Consider the following 19,728-nt stretch of genomic DNA (forward strand, 5'->3'; position numbering starts at 1 on the left):
TCCTAACACTGAACCTCTGTTAGAGATTAAACAGTCCTAACACTGAACCTCTGTTAGAGATGAAACAGTCCTAACACTGAACCTCTGTTAGAGATTAAACAGTCCTAACACTGAACCTCTGTTAGAGATTAAACAGTCCTAACACTGAACCTCTGTTAGAGATTAAACAGTCCTAACACTGAACCTCTGTTAGAGATTAAACAGCCAGAACACTGAACCTCTGTTAGAGATTAAACAGTCCTATACACTGAACCTCTGTTAGAGATTAAACAGCCCTAACACTGAACCTCTGTTAGAGATTAAACAGTCCTAACACTGAACCTCTGTTAGAGATTAAACAACCAGAACACTGAACCTCTGTTCGAGATTAAACAGTCACAACAACACTGAACCTCTGTTAGAGATTAAACAGTCACAACAACACTGAACCTCTGTTAGAGATTAAACAGTCCTAACACTGAACCTCTGTTAGAGATTAAACAGTCCTAACACTGAACCTCTGTTAGAGATTAAACAGTCCTAACACTGAACCTCTGTTAGAGATTAAACAGCCCTCTGTTAGAACAAACAGTTGAACCTCTGTTAGAGATTAAACAGTCTGTTAGAATTAAACAGTCACTAACACTGAACCTCTGTTAGAGATTAAACAGTCCTAACACTGAACCTCTGTTAGAGATTAAACAGTCCTAACACTGAACCTCTGTTAGAGATTAAACAGTCCTAACACTGAACCTCTGTTAGAGATTAAACAGTCCTAACACTGAACCTCTGTTAGAGATTAAACAGTCCTAACACTGAACCTCTGTTAGAGATTAAACAGTCCTAACACTGAACCTCTGTTAGAGATTAAACAGTCCTAACACTGAACCTCTGTTAGAGATTAAACAGTCCTAACACTGAACCTCTGTTAGAGATTAAACAGTCCTAACACTGAACCTCTGTTAGAGACCAGAACACTGAACCTCTGTTAGAGATTAAACAGTCCTAACACTGAACCTCTGTTAGAGATTAAACAGTCCTAACACTGAACCTCTGTTAGAGATTAAACAGTCACAACAACACTGAACCTCTGTTAGAGATTAAACAACCAGAACACTGAACCTCTGTTAGAGATTAAACAGTCCTAACACTGAACCTCTGTTAGAGATTAAACAGTCCTAACACTGAACCTCTGTTAGAGATTAAACAGTCCTAACACTGAACCTCTGTTAGAGATTAAACAGCCAGAACATTGAACACTCTGTTAGAGATTAAACAGTCACAACAACACTGAACCTCTGTTAGAGATGAAACAGTCCTAACACTGAACCTCTGTTAGAGATTAAACAGTCCTAACACTGAACCTCTGTTAGAGATTAAACAACCAGAACACTGAACCTCTGTTAGAGATTAAACAGTCCTAACACTGAACCTCTGTTAGAGATTAAACAGTCCTAACACTGAACCTCTGTTAGAGATTAAACAGTCCTAACACTGAACCTCTGTTAGAGATTAAACAGTCCTAACACTGAACCTCTGTTAGAGATTAAACAGTCCTAACACTGAACCTTTACTGAAGACTCATCTCTTCAGTGGGTCATATGATTGAGTGTAGTCTGGCCCAGGAGTGGGAAGGTGAACGGAAAGGCTCTGGAGCAACGAACCGCCCTTGCTGTCTCTGCCTGGCCGGTTCCCCTTTTTCCACTGGGATTCTCTGCCTCTAACCCTGTTACGGGGGCTGAGTCACTGGCTTGCTGGGGCTCTCTCGTGCCGTCCCTGGGGGGATGCGTCACCTGGGGGGGTTGATTCACTGTTGTGGTCGGCCTGTCTGGGTTCCCCCCCCCCCCCCTTTGGGTTGTACCGTGTCGGAGATCTTTGTGGGCTATACTCGGCCTTGTCTCAGGATGGTAAGTTGGTGGTTGAAGATTTCCCTCTAGTGGTGTGGGGGCTGTGCTTTGGCAAAGTGGGTGGGGTTATATCCTTTCTGTTTGGCCCTGTCCGGGGTGTCCTCGGATGGGGCCACAGTGTCTCCTGACCCCTCCTGTCTCAGCCTCCAGTATTTATGCTGCAGTAGTTTATGTGTCGGGGGCTAGGGTCAGTTTGTTTATCTGGAGTACTTCTCCTGTCCTATTCGGTGTCCTGTGTAAATCTAAGTGTGCGTTCTCTAATTCTCTCCTTCTCTCTTTCTTTCTCTCTCTCGGAGGACCTGAGCCCTAGAACCATGCCCCAGGACTACCTGACATGATGACTCCTTGCTGTCCCCAGTCCACCTGGCCATGCTGCTGCTCCAGTTTCAACTGGCCTGGGCCCTAGGACCATGTCCCAGGACTACCTGACATGAGGACTCCTTGCTGTCCCCAGTCCACCTGGCCATGCTCCTGCTCCAGTTTCAACTGTTCTGCCTTACTATTATTCAACCATGCTGGTCATTTATGAACATTTGAACATCTTGGCCACGTTCTGTTATAATCTCCACCCGGCACAGCCAGAAGAGGACTGGCCACCCCACATATGCTCTCTCTAATTCTCTCTTTCTTTCTCTCTCTCGGAGGACCTAAGCCCTAGGACCGTGCCCCAGGACTACCTGACATGATGGCTCCTTGCTGTCCCCAGTCCACCTGACTGTGCTGCTGCTCCAGTTTCAACTGTTCTGCCTTATTATTATTTGACCATGCTGGTCATTTATGAACATTTGAACATCTTGGTCATGTTCTGTTATAATCTCTACCCGGCACAGCCAGAAGAGGACTGGCCACCCCACATAGCCCGGTTCCTCTCTAGGTTTCTTCCTAGGTTTTGGCCTTTCTAGGGAGTTTTTCCTAGCCACCGTGCTTTTACACCTGCATTGTTTGCTGTTTGGGGTTTTAGGCTGGGTTTCTGTACAGCACTTTGAGATATCAGCTGATGTACGAAGGGCTATATAAATAAATTTGATTTGATTTGATTTGAACCTCTGTTAGAGATTAAACAGCCAGAACACTGAACCTCTGTTAGAGATTAAACAGTCCTATACACTGAACCTCTGTTAGAGATTAAACAGCCCTAACACTGAACCTCTGTTAGAGATTAAACAGTCCTAACACTGAACCTCTGTTAGAGATTAAACAACCAGAACACTGAACCTCTGTTCGAGATTAAACAGTCACAACAACACTGAACCTCTGTTAGAGATTAAACAGTCACAACAACACTGAACCTCTGTTAGAGATTAAACAGTCCTAACACTGAACCTCTGTTAGAGATTAAACAGTCCTAACACTGAACCTCTGTTAGAGATTAAACAGTCCTAACACTGAACCTCTGTTAGAGATTAAACAGCCAGAACATTGAACCTCTGTTAGAGATTAAACAGTCACAAAACACTGAACCTCTGTTAGAGATTAAACAGCCAGAACATTGAACCTCTGTTAGAGATTAAACAGTCACAACAACACTGAACCTCTGTTAGAGATTAAACAGTCCTAACACTGAACCTCTGTTAGAGATTAAACAGTCCTAACACTGAACCTCTGTTAGAGATTAAACAGTCCTAACACTGAACCTCTGTTAGAGATTAAACAGTCCTCTGTTAACACTGAACCTCTGTTAGAGATTAAACAGTCCTAACAATGAACCTCTGTTAGAGACAGTCTCACTGAACCTCTGTTAGAGATTAAACAGTCACAACAACACAACCTCTGTTAACACTGAACCTCTGTTAGAGATTAAACAGTCCTAACACTGAACCTCTGTTAGAGATTAAACAGTCCTAACACTGAACCTCTGTTAGAGATTAAACAACCAGAACACTGAACCTCTGTTAGAGATTAAACAGTCCTAACACTGAACCTCTGTTAGAGATTAAACAGTCCTAACACTGAACCTCTGTTAGAGATTAAACAGTCCTAACACTGAACCTCTGTTAGAGATTAAACAGTCCTAACACTGAACCTCTGTTAGAGATTAAACAGTCCTAACACTGAACCTCTGTTAGAGATTAAACAGTCCTAACACTGAACCTCTGTTAGAGATTAAACAGTCCTAACACTGAACCTCTGTTAGAGATTAAACAGCCCTAACACTGAACCTTTGTTAGAGATTAAACAGTCCTAACACTGAACCTCTGTTAGAGATTAAACAGTCCTAACACTGAACCTCTGTTAGAGACTAAACAGTCCTAACAACACAAACTCTCTCCCTCCCTATCTCTGTGTGTGTTTGTGTGTGTGTGACAGGCTTCTCCCTTAACTGGAAACAGCAACACCCAGAGACATGACACTGATGAGATGACAAGACAAATCCCTGCTCAGGAGAAATCATTCCCGAATGGGACACAATGAAGTACATGTTCTGTAGCCTACTTTTCCCACTGTACCCATACCATTTATTTCCCTCAACACATGTCCAGTCATTTACGTTATGTACTTTACATATTCATCCTCCACTATTTGTTTTGTTTTTCTACTGGCAGAATAGATCGCGGAATGAAATAGCCCAGTTAAACCAGGAAGTTGTCTCTCTCTCGGAAAGCAGGAAGCAGCGTGGGCTGGCCTGTCTCTCTGCGTCACCGCCTGCGTCACATGCCAGGAGGGGGTTCTCCAGTGACTATAAGGCGGCGTAGCGGAGCAGTCTGCCACAGACAAGGGGAAGAAAGGCTGCGGCTGGTACGGACGGTGCTGTCTGGCTGCAATAGAAACAAAAGCGAGCGGTCTGTTCGAGCATAAAGCGGAATTGTGTCCCTTGGATTATACATCGTTACTCTAATGGTGATCGGATACCCGGGTTATTGGTGAGTAGCGGCGCTGTTGGTTATTTAATACCGTTCTGTGTCATTTACGTTGTAAAAGCTTCGGGGTGGAGACGCAAATAGTTTGGATGATCTATGCTCTGTCACCACAGTAGAAACGGCAGTGGCGCTAATCCTTTTCCTCATGATATATTGGTTACATTGTTGCCGACCTACACATTATAGACAAAGCTGTGTTGTATTTAAATGACGATTACAGGGTATATGATGAAATGGTTCAATTAGTTAACGGTCGCTATTTGTATAAATCCGACGTGTCTTCTCAGCAGAGTTGGTCTAACACTTTTATGTTTTAAACACGTTTTTGTCGGTGTTCTGGTTTTTAATAAACCAAGTGATTGTAACATGTTGCGTTGAGGACAGGTGTGGATAATACTCTGGATATTGTTTTCTGCTGAATGACTAGATTTCATAAACTAGGCTGAGGATTTTATAATGACATGCCAATATCCACGGTAGGCTATTATAGGACTATTAGGCTCGTTGATTTAGGCGATGTTGAAGTTTTAATTCTGGTTTTCCTACAGTGTGTTGAATACATTCATTCATCAGTTCGCCTCTAGTGGTGCGACAAGTCTCTGTAAAGCCCAAATCAAACGTGTTCACGGCTGGATCTCAGAATACAAGGTCGGGAAACGTACTTCTCCCCGCGTCGACCACATCCAACGCGTCAGTTATTCCGCTCACTTTATTAAGCCAATCAATGCTGGTATCGCGGGGAAATAAATAGGCAGAAAAGTCTGTTTGTGCATTATAACGGGCAGTTAAGTGTGTCTTTACTGTTCCGTTTAGCTGCCAGTGACAATAATACATTTCATATTTGAAAACATGAACTTGATGCCTTTGTTGAATTGAAGACCTGGCCTGTAGTCGCGGCAGGATACAGCCGAGGAACTAAGAATGAGACGAGCTCAGTTCTTTCTAAACTGCTGTCGGCTACAACTCTTCCCACATTCTTCAGCCAACAGAGCAGGAGGCAGACACAGTGGCTCCTGTAGGACAACATAACAGATACAACTGTATTGTAGATTATCATGAGGATTACATTGGAATACCTACACAGTGTATGTGAATTGAGCTCTCTACTATCGCTCGGCAAACAGTTTGACCCGGTTGATGGTGTATTTGCACGGTGATTTCGGCTTAATCGGAACGACTCCTGAAGGCAGCCAATACCGTATGAGCTGCCCTCTCACGGTTGATGCAAGTGTTGTCATAGAAATGCTCATTCATCACAAAGAGGAACGATCGGGTCAACATGGGGTAGCTGACCACGGATAATCAGTCGTGATCTAATGATTGACTGGCACATCAGAAATGAGTCTGCGCTATTCAAATGAGATGGTCCAGGTGTGTTGATCGCATTGTTATTGAAATGGCCCAAAACGGAATCAATGCCCATTTGATCATACATGATTGATTGGTTGATTGATGCAATCAGACCGTTAATCAAGGACATTCATATGCCACTTGGCGCAAGGAATCCCTTTCAATTGTTAACTAGAGGCTTGATTATTCTGCGTTGGAGCACAATGTTTAGAAGGCAAACAAATCACGAGTTTCTGTTGTCTGGAAGGCCTAGGCTGTTTTCAATGGATGTTTTTGTATAGTAATATTTTGACGAGTGGAATGTAACACTGTATTTTACTCAGCGGTTGATGTAGTGTGTGTATTCGGCTCTAGCCTAGTCGTCTCCAGTCGTCGAGTCATTGAACTGTTCTCTAGCAGCTCAATGATCCTTTGTCTACAGCCAGACCGCTGCACGGAGTCGGAGGTTCTATTCCACGGGGCAACTTTCTTTTGAAGCATATTTTGTTTGTCATGTCTTCATGAGAATTATTTGTATTAATCTTGTCTGTTGGCTTTTTCATTGTGACTAAGGCAGTTCCTCTTTTTGGCATTTTACTGAGCATCTAAAACGGAATTATTGATTTGATCATAATGTTTAACCTCTATGGGATCATAATGTTAAATACTCTACGGGATTGGTGGCCCCTGGCGTCTAATGTGATTAGCATGAGGTTGTAACAAAATATGTCCCAGGACATAGAAATATCTGATATGGGCAGAAAGATTAACAAGAATTTAATCTAACTGCACTGTCTAATTTACAGTAGCTATTACAGTGAAATAATACCATGATATTGTTTGAAGAGAGTACACAGTTGTGAACTTGAAAGTGTATTAATAAACCAATTAGGCACATTTGGGCAATCTTGAGACAACAATTAACAGTAGCTATTACAGTGAAAGAATACCATGCTATTGATTAAGGAGAGTGCACAGTTCTGTATTAATAAACCAATTAGGCACATTTGGGCAGTCTTGATACAACATTTTGAACAGCTATGCAATGGTTCATTGCTCAGTCTAAAACTTTGCACATACACTACTGCCTACTAGTGGCCAAATGGCAAATTGCACCTGGGCTGGAATAATACATTATGGCCTTTCTCTTGCATTTCAAAGATGATGGTACAATAAAAACATGTTTATTCTTTGAATTCTCTTCTACCAGATCTAATGTGTTTTATTCTCCTACATTCATTTCACATTTCCACACACTTCAAAGTGTTTCCTTTCAAATGGTATCAAGAATTTGCATATCCTTGCTTCAGGTCCTGAGCTGCAGGCAGTTCGATTTGTGTCATTTTAGGTGAACAATAGAAAAAGGGGTCTGATCCATCAGATTAATAACAATGTAGCACAGCTCACGGGAAATGTAGCACAGCTCACGGGAAATGTAGCACAGCTCACGGGAAATGTAGCACAGCTCACGGGAAATGTAGCACAGCTCACGGGAAATGTATATTCCATCTTTAATTGTGATAATAAACCAAGTATCATATTTTCTCACACAGCGCTCGTGTTCTCGTGTTTTGAATGTGGCCGCTATAAAATTAAACGTGTTCAGTATGTTGAAACAAATTAGTTGCGTTAGAGGACATAACATATTTGGCAGCTCTTCCACAGGGGGAGTCATCCTCGTTTCCTTTCTCACCTAGGCTGTGTCCCAACTGGTGCCCTTTGTAGTACCCTACCCCATAGGGGCCCTTACATGTCCAGATCCTCCTAATGAACAAACCTACAGAGGACAGTGATGCTGCAGGAATCAAGAAATCCGAGACAGACACAGAGACAGTATATAGATTATTTTAAATAGCCACTTCCTGTGCACTGTGGCACATGTTTCACAACCACAGGAAACTGTTTAACTGACACACACAGCTCCTCAGCTGGGAGAGAGAGAGAGACAGCCTGTCTGTCTCTTGTGAATGTTGTTGGTCACAGAGAATGGCCCCGGCTTTGTCTCCGGACAGGGGGGGGGGATTGTGTGGTGGGGCGTGTTGTCCCTCTGTGTGAGAGGGGGGTGTTGTCCCTCTGTGTGAGAGGGGGGTGCTGTCTGACCGTCTGACCACACACAGAGCAGGCTCCTGTCTCCAGGGAGTTAAGAGTTGATGAACAGAAGCCGGTGTCTGGTTTATTATGCCTACCACAGCAGATAGCAGAACGAAAGTGAAAACTAACAGTCTCTTCTTTTATAGTGTCCCTTCGTTTCCTCGTCCCTGGGGTGAGTTTGGCTTCTGCAAATGTTTCAGACACTCAATAAAAATCAAATACTACTGGTTTGATTTCCATCTGCAGTGGTTATCTCAATGTATAAATATTATCATAGACTTTAAATAGACATGTAGTGAAAAAGCTTAGAGCAACGGCAGGAGTCATCAGACATTAGTGAAACCGTGACATATATAAAGTGTTTGACTGGTAACCTCTGGCAGGCTTTCTTGGCTCCATGTTAAATCGGTCCAGGGTTTGTCTAATGGACAGTTCTCAAGTGTCCAGTAGACTGCTCCACACTACCTTGTCTGGGAGGGAGACTGCTCCACACTACCTTGTCTGGGAGGGAGACTGCTCCACACTACCTTGTCTGGGAGGGAGACTGCTCCACACTACCTTGTCTGGGAGGGAGACTGCTCCACACTACCTTGTCTGGGAGGGAGACTGCTCCACACTACCTTGTCTGGGAGGGAGACTGCTCCACACTACCTTGTCTGGGAGGGAGACTGCTCCACACTACCTTGTCTGGGAGGGAGACTGCTCCACACTACCTTGTCTGGGAGGGAGGTCTGGGAGACTGCTCCACACTACCTTGTCTGGGAGGGAGACTGCTCCACACTACCTTGTCTGGGAGGGAGACTGCTCCACACTACCTTGTCTGGGAGGGAGACTGCTCCACACTACCTTGTCTGGGAGGGAGACTGCTCCACACTACCTTGTCTGGGAGGGAGAGACTGCTCCACACTACCTTGTCTGGGAGGGAGACTGCTCCACACTACCTTGTCTGGGAGGGAGACTGCTCCACACTACCTTGTCTGGGAGGGAGACTGCTCCACACTACCTTGTCTGGGAGGGAGACTGCTCCACACTACCTTGTCTGGGAGGGACTATACGATCCGGTACGCTGGCTATATTATGGTGGATGGAACTGCGCAGGTATAGCCTGGTTTTTCGAAGTGGTTTGTGTGACAATCAGATGAAAACATTACACAACACCTATGACATGTGGAACTGAGCCTGAGCTGATCGTGAAAACATACGTATACAGGTATAGATGTTGACATGCCACAGTATCCCGTCTAAGAACAGCATATCTCAGGCATCTTATCCAGGTTGCTTCTTCGGGTTATTGTAAACGGGATATGATGTTTGTGTCAACTCAAAAACAGAATACTTGAGTATCCTGGATAATGAACAGGATATTGGTGTGCTTGTTAACGTGTCCCTGGTTGACTCAAGTCCGTGCCGTGCTACAGACTGTCCCTGATTGGCTGCAGGGTGGGCCGTGCTACAGTCTGTCCCCGGTCCCTGGTTGACTCAAGTCCGTGCCGTGCTACAGACTGTCCCTGATTGGCTGCAGGGTGGGCCGTGCTACAGTCTGTCCCCGGTCCCTGGTTGGCTGCAGGGTGGGCCGTGCTACAGACTGTCCCCGGTCCCTGGTTGGCTGCAGGGTGGGCCGTGCTACAGACTGTCCCCGGTCCCTGGTTGTCTGCAGGGCGGAATTAACCTCCAGCCATTGTTTCGGGCTTGTTGACCTAATCAGTGTCAGGTAAACTCACTGCAGTCACTCAGTCAGGAGACATGACCCACTTCTGAAACCCCCCCCCCAGTCTCTCGCTCACCCCTGCTCTCTCTCTCACCCCTCTTTCTCTCCCTCTCTCGCCCCTCCTCTCGCTCACCCCTCCTCTCTCTCTCAAATCAAATCAAATTTTATTTGTCACATACACATGGTTAGCAGATGTTAATGCGAGTGTAGCGAAATGCTTGTACTTCTAGTTCCGACAATGCAGTGATAACCAACAAGTAATCTAACTAACAATAAGGGGATAAAGAATATGTACATAAGGATATATGAATGAGTGATGGTACAGGGCAGCATACAGTAGATGGTATCGAGTACAGTATATACATATGAGATGAGTATGTAGACAAAGTAAACAAAGTGGCATAGTTAAAGTGGCTAGTGATACATGTATTACATAAGGATGCAGTCGATGATATAGAGTACAGTATATACGTATGAGATGAATAATGTAGGGTAAGTAACATTATATAAGGTAGCATTGTTTAAAGTGGCTAGTGATATATTTACACCAATTCCCATTATTAAAGTGGCTGGAGTTGGGTCAGTGTCAATGACAGTGTGTTGGCAGCAGCCACTCAATGTTAGTGGTGGCTGTTTAACAGTCTGATGGCCATGAGATAGAAGCTGTTTTTCAGTCTCTCGGTCCCAGCTTTGATGCACCTGTACTGACCTCGCCTTCTGGATGATAGCGGGGTGAACAGGCAGTGGCTCGGGTGGTTGATGTCCTTGATGATCTTTATGGCCTTCCTGTAACATCGGGTGGTGTAGGTGTCCTGGAGGGCACGTAGTTTGCCCCCGGTGATGCGTTGTGCAGACCTCACTACCCTCTGGAGAGCCTTACGGTTGAGGGCGGAGCAGTTGCCGTACCAGGCGGTGATACAGCCCGCCAGGATGCTCTCGATTGTGCATCTGTAGAAGTTTGTGAGTGCTTTTGGTGACAAGCCAAATTTCTTCAGCCTCCTGAGGTTGAAGAGGCGCTGCTGCGCCTTCTTCACGATGCTGTCTGTGTGAGTGGACCAATTCAGTTTGTCTGTGATGTGTATGCCGAGGAACTTAAAACTAGCTACCCTCTCCACTACTGTTCCATCGATGTGGATAGGGGGGTGTTCCTTCTGCTGTTTCCTGAAGTCCACAATCATCTAGCTCGCCTCTCTCGCTCTTGAGATGGTGGATGATATGGCTGAAATGACGTGGATGACTCTGTCTCAGCTGAGTATCAAATCAAACTTTTGTCTTGTTTTGTAGAGTTTACCGTGAAATGGGTACTTACAAGCCCGTAACTAACCGCACAGTCCAAGAAGAAAACAATATTCACCAAGTAGAATAAAATACAAAGTAATAAAAGAAACACAATAAAAATAACAATAACGAGGCTGTATACAGGGTATTACGGTACAGTCAATGTGGAGGCTGTATACAGGGTATTACGGTACAGTCAATGTGGAGGCTATATACAGGGGTACCGGTACAGAGTCAATGTGGAGGCTATATACAGGGGTACCGGTACAGAGTCATTGTGGAGGCTATATACAGGGTATTACGGTACAGTCAATGTGGAGGCTATATACAGGGTATTATGGTACAGAGTCAATGTGGAGGCTATATACAGGGTGTTACGGTACAGAGTCAATGTGGAGGCTATATACAGGGTATTACGGTACAGAGTCAATGTGGAGGCTATATACAGGGGGTACTGGTACAGAGTCAATGTGGAGGCTATATACAGGGGTACCGGTACAGAGTCATTGTGGAGGCTATATACAGGGGTACCGGTACAGAGTCATTGTGGAGGCTATATACAGGGGTACCGGTACAGAGTCATTGTGGAGGCTATATACAGGGTATTACGGTACAGTCAATGTGGAGGCTATATACAGGGTATTACGGTACAGTCAATGGAGGCTATATACAGTGTATTACGGTACAGAGTCAATGTGGAGGCTATATACAGGGGGTACTGGTACAGAGTCAATGTGGAGGCTATATACAGGGGTACCGGTACAGAGTCATTGTGGAGGCTATATACAGGGTATTACGGTACAGTCAATGTGGAGGCTATATACAGGGTATTACGGTACAGTCATTGTGGAGGCTATATACAGGGTATTATGGTACAGAGTCAATGTGGAGGCTATATACAGGGTATTACGGTACAGAGTCAATGTGGAGACTATATACAGGGGTACCGGTACAGAGTCAATGTGGAGGCTATATACAGGGGTACCGGTACAGAGTCAATGTGGAGGCTATATACAGGGGTACCGGTACAGAGTCAATGTGGAGGCTATATACAGGGTATTACGGTACAGTCAATGTGGAGGCTATATACAGGGGGTACCGGTACAGAGTCCATGTGGAGGCTATATACAGGGTATAGTCATTGTGGAGGCTATATACAGGGTATTACGGTACAGTCAATGTGGAGGCTATATACAGGGTGTTACGGTACAGAGTCTATGTGGAGGCTATATACAGGGTGTTACAGAGTCATTGTGGAGGCAGAGTCTATGTGGAGGCTATATACAGGGTGTTACGGTACAGAGTCTATGTGGAGGCTATATACAGGGTGTTACGGTACAGAGTCAATGTGGAGGCCATATACAGGGTGTTACGGTACAGAGTCAATGTGGAGGCTATATACAGGGTATTACGGTACAGAGTTAGTGTGCTGGGGAACAGGTTAGTTGAGGTGATCTGTTCATGTAGGTGGGGATGAAGTGACTATGCATAGGTAACAAACAACGAGTAGCAGCAGTGTACAGAAGGGAGGGGGCGTCAATGTACATTTTCCGGTGGCCATTTTATTAATTGTTCAGCGGTCTTATGGCTCGGGGGGGGGGGGGGGTAGAAGCTGTTGAGGAGCTTTTTGGTCCTAGACTCCGGTACTGCTTGCCGTGCTATAGAGAGAACAGTCTATAACTTTGGCGATTGGAGTCTTTGACCATTTAATGGGCCTTCCTCTGACATCACCTATTGTATAGGTCCTGGATGGCAGGAAGCTTGTGATGTACTGGGCCGTACGCAGGCCTCTATAGCACGAGGCGTGTTCTGCTGGGCCACACAGAGCAGCACACAAATGGCTTGTACTCAGCAGAGACCATTGTACATTTCACTGAGACATCTATGATTGTAGCAAAGCCAGCCTTTTAGGCCTATGCTCTGATTTTAGAGCATATGCCCATGAAAACACCACCAGGGTTTATTCTATTAGCCTAAGGATATTATTCATAGTATGATAATCAGATGATATGATAATAGTTTGTTTAATGTGAGCGCAGTAATAATACTATTGACCTTGAGGCCTTCCTGTGTAGGACGCCTGTAATAATCACCATAACCATAGTCTGCTGAAATCACACTGCAGTTATGACATGCTGATTTAGCCAATTATGCTAGCTAGCACCATGCCAATAACTCCTCCCCTCCACCCTGTGTTTCTCAGATCAGGTCCATGCTAGCTAGCACCATGCTAATAACCCCTCCCCCTCCACCCTGTGTTTCTCAGATCAGGTCCATGCTAGCTAGCACCATGCTAATAACTCCTCCCCCTCCACCCTGTGTTTCTCAGATCAGGTCCATGCTAGCTAGCACCATGCTAATAACTCCGTCTCCTCTACCTGTGTTTCTCAGATCAGGTCCATGCTAGCTAGCACCATGCTAATAACTCCTCCCCCTCCACCCTGTGTTTCTCAGATCAGGTCCATGCTAGCTAGCACCATGCTAATAACTCCTCCCCCTCCACCCTGTGTTTCTCAGATCAGGTCCATGCTAGCTAGCACCATGCCAATAACTCCGTCTCCTCTACCTGTGTTTCTCAGATCAGGTCCATGCTAGCTAGCACCATGCCAATAACTCCTCCCCCTCCACCCTGTGTTTCTCAGATCAGGTCCATGCTAGCTAGCACCATGCTAATAACTCCTCCCCCTCCACCCTGTGTTTCTCAGATCAGGTCCATGCTAGCTAGCACCATGCTAATAACCCCATCTCCTCTACCTGTGTTTCTCAGATCAGGTCCATGCTAGCTTGAGCCATGAGCGGTCTACTGAAGAGGAAGTTTGAGGAGGTCTATGATGAGGACCAGTGCTACTCCTCGTCCTCCTCCCGGTCGTCCTCAGCTTACTCCGGGTGGGACTCGGAGGGCGAGAGCTGCTACTCAGACACCCTTGACTCAACACCCAGCAACCCTGGCTCTCCAGACACACATTGCAACAGTGAGTATCTAATCTACTTCCTCAGGCTTCACTATGTCATGACCACGTCTGATAGTGGATGTTATGCTGGTGAAACAGACTTACTGCCTCACGCAGAGCAGCTCATTAAAACAGGCTTACTGCCTCACGCAGAGCAGCTCATTAAAACAGGCTTACTGCCTCACACAGAGCAGCCCATTAAAACAGGCTTACTGCCTCACACAGAGCAGCTCATTAAAACAGACTTACTGCCTCACAGAGCAGCCCATTAAAACAGGCTTACTGCCTCACACAGAGCAGCTCATTAAAACAGGCTTACTGCCTCACACAGAGCAGCTCATTAAAACAGGCTTACTGCCTCACACAGAGCAACTCATTAAAACAGGCTTACTGCCTCACACAGAGCAGCTCATTAAAACATGTGTCTGTCTGAGTACCTTTATATTCCAGGCCCTGGTTTTGGGTCAGTGGGGGGTTGGCGAGAAGGGCAAACGGTTGTTAGGTTTCCCAGGATGGCAGGGAGCCAGAGAGCGAGCAGGATGGCAGATGGCCAGGCAGAGAGAACACAGAGCCTTGTCTGGGCCCTAGGCAGTCACCCAGCACAGGTGCTGCCTGTCTGCCTGAGGAGGGAGGGATGGAGAGAGGAAAGGCATGTTGGAGCATGAGATTAAGGGTGATACTTAGTTCATCTAAAGGAGATAGTTGAACACCACTGGTAGTATAACAGACCTTAGGAGTCAGAGTGGAGCGTTTGTCCTCCTCCTGTTATCAGGTGGATGGATGTCACACTGAAACAGCCTGTCTCCTTTAGTCCAGGGCCAATGGGGTGCCTTTAGTCCAGGGCCAATGGGGTGCCTTTAGTCCAGGGCCAATGGGGTGCCTTTAGTCCAGGGCCAATGGGGTGCCTTTAGTCCAGGGCCAATGGGGTGCCTTTAGTCCAGGGCCAATGGGGTGATCTGCTCTATGGTGGCTACAGGCAGCAGCACCATCTCCTATTTCATGCTGGGTCAGGGGTCAAGGGTCAGACATCTCCCCCTGTCCTGGGTCCTTTCTGGTTCTCTCCTTCTCAGTTTTGGAATGCTTATGACTAAAGAGTTCTGCATTATGCTACCATCTAGTGGCATGAGAAGGGAGTGCGGTTACTTTGACAAACTGCAATTCCCTTAATGGCTCTTGTTCTTGAAAGCTGTTTTTACGTAATGAGCAGTGATAACACCAACTCTCTCTCTCTCTCTCTCTCTAGCCAAGTCCATCCTGAAGAAGGCTAAGTGTGAACGGCTAGTGCGGGGCAACGTGACCTTTGACATGGTGACAGTGTTTGTCTTCCCACGGTGCCAGGGCTTTAGCAGCGTGCCCAGTAGAGGGGGCTGTTCCCTGGGCATGATGCAGCGCCACAGCGCCTTCCGCAGGTACACCCTGGATGAGTACGCTGTGGAGCAACACACCCTCCGTCGGGAGAAACTCCTCGACCGCCTCCGAGAGGAGAAACTGGACGCTCTCAAACAGAAAGTGAGCCCTGGGAGACACACACACACACACATGCCCCCATATGTGGATTAGATAGTTATGAAGCTAATATGCAGCAGTGTCTGCTGGTGAAAGGTTTTATTCCTGGTAGTGTTAAGGTTTTATACCTGTAACGAGGGGTTCGAGCTCTCTTATCCAGAGAACATCACAATGATCCTAACCCCCCGTCTCTCCCTTCCAGCTGACTAAGGGAGGCACGGTGGAGTCTGAGGAGGCTGACTGCCTCACCATCGAAGACATCCCAGAGGACGAGATGGACATTAGCAGCTGTAACCTAGACGATGGCTCCTTCCTCCACCCCTACCCCTCCAAGAGGAGACATGCCCTGCTGAAGGCTGCGGGGGTGAAGGTGGAGAAGGAGGAGAAGAGACAGCTGCAGCAGCTCAGAGTGTCCAGGGAGGACTGTGGGTGTGACTGCCAGGGTTTCTGTGAGCCAGAGACCTGCGCCTGCAGCCTGGCAGGCATCAAGTGTCAGGTAAGACACTGGCATATCATAATTTCTTCAACTTCAACGTTAACAGTAAACTGTAAATACTTTATATTCAGAAGTGGTTATTTGTCCTCTGTAATACAATGTTCTGATCCCTCCACGACAAAGCAGAACCTGATTTTTCACGTTCTCTTCTCTCCCCAGATGGACCACTCGTCATTTCCCTGCGGCTGCACTAAGGATGGCTGCGGTAACCAGGAAGGTCGTAAAGAGTTCAACTCCAGCCGGGTTCAGACCCACTACATCCACACCATCATGAAGCTAGAGCTGGAGAAGAGACTGGAGGAGACGTCTGGACCAGAGGAAGAGGACCCGGGAGAGACCGCCTTCTACTTCAGCTCAGAGCTGGCATCGGTCGGGGAGAACAGCTGTACCAGTGACATGACAGACTCCTCTGCCTCCTCGGGGGGGAGTGAGGACTCAGAGGAAGGGGCGGAGTTGGGCCGGGAGGACGATGTGGATGAAAACGGACTGAGCCGCATCCTCAGCGACAACGACTATAACGTAAACAACTACGTTGTTAATGACAACCGCTGTTGCCCCGAGCAATGGCTACAGCAGCAGCAGGCATCGTCCATGACGACAACAACAGAGATGTTGGGAGGGTTTAGCACATCAGACTTCCCAGAGGAGAATGACAATCTAGAGGTGCACACAGACAACCGGGCCATGGCCATATCACTGTTAGGTGATACCGCTAACCAAGGCAACGGTCTGTTCCACCACAGCAGCTGCAGAATCTCTAACCCCTCATCTCCCTCCGTAGACTGCCCCAACGCCCTCTCTCCCTCCGTAGACTGCCCCAACGCCCTCTCTCCCTCCGTAGACTGCCCCAACGCCCTCTCTCCCTCCGTAGACTGCCCCAACGCCCTCTCTCCCTCCGTAGACTGCCCCAACACCCCATCCCCCTCAGTAGATGGCACCGCTGCCAGCTACATGGACCTCTGCCTGTCCTCAGAGTCTGACCTGGAGTTCTTTGATGGTTTCTGTCTGGGTCCTTCCTCTCTCTACAACTCCCTAAAGGAATACCAACACATGGACAGCTTCTTTCACTTCCAGTTGCCTAGTTACGCCAGCAGCCAATCACAGGCCATCGACCCCGGGACCTGCCTCCTGGAGTCTCTGATTGGTCTGCCAGAATCTGACCCAGAACCCCCTGTAACGTTCACAGACAATCAGCGGTTGGAAGAAGCTGTCAGGGGTTAACTATCGGGACCTGAACCGCCAACTGTGTTCTGGACTATGTAGTGAATTAGGGGGGGATGGGGGTCAGTGTAAACAGACTGCTGTTGGAAGAAGCTGTGATTTCTCTCTTGCCTTCCAATTGTTCGCAAAGCAGTTGGTAATTATCGCTTTATAAAATGGCAGCTACCGTTTCAGTTGGTAATTATCGCTGTATGAAATGGCAGCTAACGTTTCAGTTGGTAATTATCGCTGTATGAAATGGCAGCTACCGTTTCATAAAAGTGAGATTAAAATAAGTAATTTTCTACATTGTAGAAATAATAGGGAAGACTCATGATACCTATGAAATAACACGTGTTGTGTTTTATATGTCGCTAAATGTCAACCTCAGAAACCAAGAACAGTACAGCTGGGTATTCATTAATACTCTGGGAAAACACCTATAACTGTTATCTACATATTATTATTTTAATGTCTTTTATGATTTTCTATTTATTTTCAGATAAAAACGTACTAAAGCTATGCTGAAGCAGCACCGTGGCTTGATATTTATAACCTGGAACTGCAATCTTTCCTCATGTGTCCCAAATGGCACACTATTCCCTATGTAGTACCCTACTTCCCATAGGGCTCTGGTCTAAAATAGTGCACTATATAGGGAATAGGGTGCCATTTGAAACTTAATCCGTATTAGACATAGTCGGCAATATGGGATTATAGAAAAGACCATTGGGAAACATTTTGGTTAAATTATTTTAGTAGTTTGATCTAATTTATGACATGTTGGGCAATAAGAGATCGGTGTTTACTCAGGGGGGCTATGGCCTAATCATTCCCTAAACCCTACGCCATTGTGGAGATCTGAGGTGATTTTGATTGGTATAAGCAATATAACGAAACTTCCACCTAGCCTATCAGAGCGCAAGGGAGAGCTATTACCATATGGACTGCATCGGTCAGATCCAATCAGCTCTCCACACGTGTAGGGTTGAGGGGTCGATTCGGCCAACGTCACAGTGCTTCTGTTTTGAGCTGTGGGACTGTACTGTGTTCCTATTTTATAAATCAAAATGTAGAATTCTGGCTCTGCTGCAGATACTGCTATCTATAATGTTACCATAGAGAATCACTCTATTTTATTAACCATTTGTGTAGATTGAAAGAATTCTAAATCTGTGTCACGGAAATAATTTTATTGAGAAAATGCAAATTGTGTATTTTTTTAAAAAATATTGAAATCTTTGTAATAGATAAATATAGACTTATTATGAAAGCTTTTGCTTTCCAGTATTTTTCATATGAACTATGAAATGGCACTAAAACAAGATGGATTAGAAGAGTATCCATATGGTTGGTGACTGAGACGACGTGATGCATTTATGCAGAAAGACTCAGTTGTGTGTTTGCCTCATTAAGTCCTTAAGCAGACCTCATTTGTTTACGTGGAGATCATCTCATTGGAAAAAACCCAAAGCCACGAACAGAACACAGCTTCTCTGGTGGAAATGCAGCTAAATAAAGACATGGCAACTAGGGGTATTTATTACATTCCTGAATGGAGAGCAAACCAGAGCAGTTTTTCATCGTCACTCTGACCGTTTTTAAAAAGCTGTTCATTTTATCCAAGTCCCTTTTTTGGACAGTTTGTCCTTTTTTATTTTAACTTTTTCTTAAATGCTTGACTTTGTACATCTTGGTCTCTTCCCATTCTGTTCTTTAGTGTTCAACCCCATCAGATTTGTACTCCTTTACCGTAGCTTGGTCTTTCTGTTGGTCAGTTGATGCTTCGCCTTTTATAACCCAACAAACAGAAAATAAATGTTTTTTTTAACTGCACTGGTTCACTGGACAGTTACCTTCTGACTTTTTCCCACATCTTATGTTATATGAATTTTTTAAATTGATAAAATGTAGATTGTTTTTGCCACTGGCCAACATGGAATTCTTTTTCAGTATTTTTTTTGTCAAGTATTCAACCACTTTTATGGCAAGCTTAAATTCAGGAGTAAAAATGTGCTTACGGGTACCGGTACAGAGTCAATGTGGAGGCTATATACAGGGGGTACCGGTACAGAGTCAATGTGGAGGCTATATACAGGGGTTACCGGTACAGAGTCAATGTGGAGACTATATACAGGGGGTACTGGTACAGAGTCAATGTGGAGACTATATACAAGGGGTACCGGTACAGAGTCAATGTGGAGGCTATATACAGGGGTTACCGGTACAGAGTCAATGTGGAGGCTATATACAGGGGTTACCGGTACAGAGTCAATGTGGAGACTATATACAGGGGGTACTGGTACAGAGTCAATGTGGAGGCTATATAGAGGGGGTACAGAGTCAATGTGGAGACTATATAGAGGGGGTACTGGTACAGAGTCAATGTGGAGACTATATACAGGGGGTACCGGTACAGAGTCAA

General features: G+C 45.7%; 1 protein-coding gene across 1 annotated transcript; it reads left to right on the forward strand.

Annotated features, from left to right (window-relative positions):
• The first annotated feature begins 4,085 nt into the window (after positions 1-4,085).
• LOC124039436 (cysteine/serine-rich nuclear protein 1-like) lies at positions 4,086-19,139 on the forward strand. Its single transcript, XM_046355400.1, has 6 exons — positions 4,086-4,299; positions 4,430-4,747; positions 13,918-14,122; positions 15,345-15,610; positions 15,810-16,103; positions 16,263-19,139. The coding sequence occupies exons 3-6, from the start codon at positions 13,942-13,944 to the stop codon at positions 17,322-17,324; spliced, it is 1,803 nt and encodes a 600-aa protein (XP_046211356.1). The 5' UTR covers positions 4,086-4,299; positions 4,430-4,747; positions 13,918-13,941; the 3' UTR covers positions 17,325-19,139.
• Positions 19,140-19,728: the final 589 nt, after the last annotated feature.

The sequence above is a fragment of the Oncorhynchus gorbuscha genome, linkage group LG07 (assembly GCF_021184085.1).
Source record: "Oncorhynchus gorbuscha isolate QuinsamMale2020 ecotype Even-year linkage group LG07, OgorEven_v1.0, whole genome shotgun sequence".
Lineage (NCBI taxonomy): Eukaryota > Metazoa > Chordata > Actinopteri > Salmoniformes > Salmonidae > Oncorhynchus > Oncorhynchus gorbuscha.

Excerpts from the sequence above, each read along its gene's own strand:
- LOC124039436 (XM_046355400.1), top strand. The coding sequence starts at position 13,942 with ATGAGCGGTCTACTGAAGAGGAAGTTTGAGGAGGTCTATGATGAGGAC. Across the intron at positions 14,123-15,344 it reads TCCAGACACACATTGCAACA|CCAAGTCCATCCTGAAGAAG; the intron begins GTGAGTATCTAA and ends CTCTCTCTCTAG. Across the intron at positions 16,104-16,262 it reads TGGCAGGCATCAAGTGTCAG|ATGGACCACTCGTCATTTCC; the intron begins GTAAGACACTGG and ends TTCTCTCCCCAG.